This window comes from Helianthus annuus, chromosome 11 (assembly GCF_002127325.2).
Source record: "Helianthus annuus cultivar XRQ/B chromosome 11, HanXRQr2.0-SUNRISE, whole genome shotgun sequence".
Lineage (NCBI taxonomy): Eukaryota > Viridiplantae > Streptophyta > Magnoliopsida > Asterales > Asteraceae > Helianthus > Helianthus annuus.
This window is the reverse complement of record NC_035443.2, coordinates 122,781,638-122,786,388: the sequence shown is the minus strand read 5'-3', so window position 1 is coordinate 122,786,388 and position 4,751 is coordinate 122,781,638. Positions and strand designations below refer to the sequence as shown.

General features: G+C 33.2%; 1 protein-coding gene across 1 annotated transcript; it reads right to left on the bottom strand.

Annotated features, from left to right (window-relative positions):
* Nucleotides 1-1,358: 1,358 nt before the first annotated feature.
* On the bottom strand, nucleotides 1,359-2,565 carry LOC110906559. Its single transcript, XM_035979952.1, has 6 exons — nucleotides 2,425-2,565; nucleotides 2,072-2,330; nucleotides 1,892-1,988; nucleotides 1,790-1,796; nucleotides 1,477-1,541; nucleotides 1,359-1,362 (listed from the first exon to the last, which is right to left on the bottom strand). Exons 1-6 carry the CDS (start codon nucleotides 2,563-2,565, stop codon nucleotides 1,359-1,361), a joined length of 573 nt encoding a protein of 190 aa, XP_035835845.1.
* Nucleotides 2,566-4,751: the final 2,186 nt, after the last annotated feature.

Below are 4,751 nucleotides of genomic sequence, written 5' to 3'. Positions count from 1 at the left end.
TTTTCAACTTTAACAACTGAAGAGTCGGCCGTAACAGAGACAGCATCCTTCCAACAGATCACAAAACAACTATTGATCTCATTTAATAAAATAATGAACTCTTTTTAAACGTACTAAACATACTTTAAAAATAAATACTCACCCTTGAAGTTCGTTTAGCAGACACCTGAGAAGAGTCTGAAAGGTTAACGTCTTTAACGTCAGCTACCTCTTGAGTAACCTAAAGGATCATAATATATGATATCATATAAAAAAAGTACACAATCCAGTGTTTAAGACTCAAAAGAAAAATAAATAGATTGAAAGAGTAATTTTAAATGCTACCTCATCAGTATTTTCATCACCATTACCATCTCCACCAACCAACTCAGCAATTATTACTGGATCATCAGTTGTTTTTTGCTCAGTATAAACACGATAGTCATTTTTAAGATTGAACTCTGAAACATCAATCTTAAAAGCAGCCTTCTTATCAACCAATCGAAATATCTCATGAGGGAATCCAGTATCATTGGCCTTAACCTGCCTCTCTCTTATGTCACTCACCGCTAATCCAAGAAGCTTCTGAATATCTCTATCAAACATAACAAAAGAAACACTACCACTCTCATCCTGCACCCGCACTTGCACCTTGAACTTGAAATATACACAACTAACTAAGTAAACTGTAAAACTATATTCAAATATGAGTCTTAGAATGTTACTTATATTAATATAACACTAAATAATCATCATTGCTTACTTTGTGGTGATCGATGTACATTCAGTATGACATCTGATACAAACCAAAGAAGTCGCAGGCAATCAAAGAATATCATCTGAAACATTCTCAACATTCTGCAAGTATTCACTTTTACCCATCACCTTCTTGAAACACTTACGAGAGGCAGCATAAAACCAACCATACTCTTCTTGCACAATCTTAATTGTCGCAACCACAACACAAGACATTTCTTGTAAAAACACAACACACTTCCTGTAAAACACGCAGGTGACAAACCAAACAAATAACCAAACCATATACAAAGAAGTGAAACCTATTCTATCTCGCTAATCTCATCAACATGTTTCTTCACACCTTCAGTTACAAATTCTTTATGTAATGGAAAAATACTCTGAGACGATAGTATCGTTTGAGAAGTAGAACTACTCCCTTGTCCAAACTTCAATATATGCCTTTTGAATACCACAAATGCTTAGAATTAGTATACAAATGACATGAAACCAAGTATTTGACTTGAACATCTATATACAACAGAAATTACATTGAGAATTACCTCCTCCTTAGCTCATCAACTTCATCAATTTCTTGATTCAGAAAAATTCGTGTTGCAAACTTATCACTTTGAACAGTATATTCACCTACATGGAAAAGTATATAGATATTTAATGTATACCTGTCTTTATATTGCCAGAAATAAACAGTATAGTTATGATTTGCAGAAAGTAACAAAAATACCTTTCCATTCCTTATACTTTCCATGCTGTATAACAGCCATCACATGCTCATGAGGTGAGACTTTAGAAATGAAGTCCTTAATCTGCAGAGCATAATCATTCCACACAGTACACCGCAAAACATTACTACTACATGAAAAGAATATTCATATCAAAACAACATTGAATGAATAAAAACAGAAAATCAACCAGGAAAGCTATAACATTTATTAAAGTAGCAAATGGGACAGAAATTAACTACCATATTCACTAAGAATAAACTGTAGACCTCATTTATTACCATTATTCAACATTACATACAAACACTATAAATCTCATTTATTACCATTACCATGATCCTACATTAAATACAAACATTCTTCATCTTATTTATTAACATCATTAAATACATTTAATGATCAGTACATGACTGAACATATAAACAACAACTTACTCCAAATCTTCAATCTCGAAATTCATCTTCTTAGTCTCCTTTGGAGGTCGATCAAAGATTTCAAGATCTCCACAAGAAATCACAGATCCGGCAACATCTATATGATCACATTATACAAGAATATAAGTAAAACTCTCTAATATTATACAACCAAGACATGATTACAAAAATATACACTACCAACACTCAAAGCGTTTAACGCCTCTCCTTGAAGAATATCTTCATAAGCTCTGAAATTGAAACCATACTCAACACCTTGCCAACCTCTCACACGAGTAACAGTTGTGCATCTATAAAAGTTGATTTTATAAGGCTGCACTACTACTTTATATAAATCTTTATTCTCACCAACACCAAATTTCGACAGAATCACAACAGCATCTTCTTGCAGTTGTCCATCAAAAACAGGTATCAGATGACTCTTAATACATGCTTGAATCTTAGCACCGTGAAGAACATTTAAAGAAATTATCTTCTTAGCATACAACACTACATTTTCTAAAATAAAACGGAAAAGCAGAGATACAAATTACCTTCTCATCAATGAAGATGATCTCCATCTTGTAACCCTGATTCCATTTTCGAATAATTCTCGCCTTCATGTTCCACATATCCTTCCCAGGATTCAAATCGTTGACAAAACTTAGATTATTACTGTCAACTGATATTGACATGCTTCTAATTCGGAATTTGGATTGTGATTAAATTTCAAATTTCAAAATTAGAGAAAATGAAAGCGTGATGAAATATGAAGAGGGGAATGAGAAGAAAAGCCTTATATAAGAAGGATGATTGACAGGAGTATGAATCTGAGTGACATGCATTAATTGCTAATTACTTATTCCCATGCATATTTGAATTTGAATTTCCCGATAATTAGCGTTAAACATCTGCTGATCTAAAAGTATTACGGATGATAACAACAACTGCTGCTGCTAAGTATACATTTACCAAAGGAACCAGCTGCTACTTTCTCGTAGATGGGCAGTGGTTTGCCCTTTAGAATGTAGGCCAGACCTTTAAAATTTGAAAATACACAAGGCAGTGGTTTGATAGAGCATTAAATGTATTTTAAACTGATTTATATATTAGGCTTTGTGATGTAATAATGACATAAGAAAAGCCTTGTTGGACATGCTCTCCTGCTGACACATCAGCTTTTCTTATGTCACTTGGATTTCTCCTTTTATAGAAAGTATAGATAAGATATATAATAAGATATTAATAAACGAATTGAAATGAATAGTAATTTTAATATTATAATAATATATATATTTTTAATACTTTTATTATTTTAATATTATAATAATAGTTAATTTATTTACTTTTTAACTTTAATCCTTTTTTTAATATCAGGGGTCGGGATAAGCTTGGTGCCAACCGGTATCGAACCAGTACTGCTATCGAAAATACCGGTACGGTCCTTTTTGGTATCAGTACATGAAGGTAAAAACCGGCACTAATACAGAAAACACGAAAAGTTGGTGCCGAATTGATATTGGAAATCTTTTGGTTCGGGAAATTCAGTGTTGTTACCCGGTACCATTTGCTCATCCCTGATCACGGTTACCGTACGAACAACGGTATCGTATAACTTTTTTTGTTGATTTTCTTCAACTTTTATTTTTTTCTTTTTTTAGTTTTAGGGGTAGGGATGAGCTCGGTGCCAACCGATACAGAATCTGTACTGATACCGAAAATACCGGTTACGGTACCGGTATATAAAGGTAAAAACGGTAGTGAACCGATACCAGGAACGCCAAAAGTTGGTACCGAATTGGTACTTAAGATCTTTCAGTTCGGTAAATTTGGTACCGGTACCCAGAACAATTTGCTCATCTCTGACCACGGGTTTCATACGAACAACATCGTTACCATACAACTTTTTTGGTTGATATTCTTTCGGTTATCTGTTAGTGGTTTTTTCTACATTTTCTTTTTTATTCTTGTCAGCAGTTCCGTTCATAACACGCTCGTAGTGATTTCAAAACACATGTAAACACAGACTAAATAACAAAAAAAATTTGCCACAACGCGGCGAACTTCTTAAACCTAGTTTGTTATAAAAATTGGTTTATATCGCGTGTAAATGAAGGTGAACTAGGAAAATTTTTTTAAGCTAACATGACCGTTGATAATGGCCATGTTTTGAAATTCCAACTTGTTCACCCGTGATTCCAATCATGAGGGGGGTGTAGTGGCGTGAAATGGGGTAAACTCGCTCCATTACATTTGGTCTTACGAGTAAAGTAGAGCTCAAAGCTAGTATTTTTTTTCACAACCAATCCTAAACTTTAGTTTAAAACAAGATGAGATCGGGTTCAAACACTTTTGAATTAAATGCGTTTAGCTTGAGCTCAACTACAACAGATTACACCAAGAACAAATCACTAATTTGTGCAGATGTTTTTATAAGTAAACTCCTCTATTTTTCCACAATACCTTTTCTTTAACGGCAAATTTCTTTTCTCCCGTCGTCAGTGGAACATGAATCCAAGACCTCCTCCCAATGGGTTTAAAGGCTTTACATTTGTCAAGGGACTACCATCCCATTAGTTTTTCCACAATACCTATTATTGACATTTAACTAATGACAAACAGTATTTATAACGTTTAGATAATATTTTTGGTACTTGTTTAAAAAACTAAATAACTTATAGATGGATTTTATAAAATAATAATCTAATTATTTGCTTACCCGTTTTCATAATTATACCTTTTGTGTTTAAAATGGTAACTATATTGTATTTTGATGAATTTATCATATGATAATTTATTTAGAACTAAAAAAATTGTGCACGCGCGCATTGTACCGTAGACATCACGAATGCAAAGTGTTTATAATGTAAACTGATTGTTA

What these genes read in the sequence shown, in the direction of transcription:
- LOC110906559 (XM_035979952.1), bottom strand. Translation starts at nt 2,565, where the DNA reads ATGTCAATATCAGTTGACAGTAATAATCTAAGTTTTGTCAACGATTTG. An exon ending in TCATCTTCATTGATGAGAAG is followed by an intron (nt 2,331 to 2,424) that starts GTAATTTGTATC and finishes CACGGTGCTAAG; the next exon opens with ATTCAAGCATGTATTAAGAG. An exon ending in GTTAAACGCTTTGAGTGTTG is followed by an intron (nt 1,989 to 2,071) that starts GTAGTGTATATT and finishes GTGATCATATAG; the next exon opens with ATGTTGCCGGATCTGTGATT.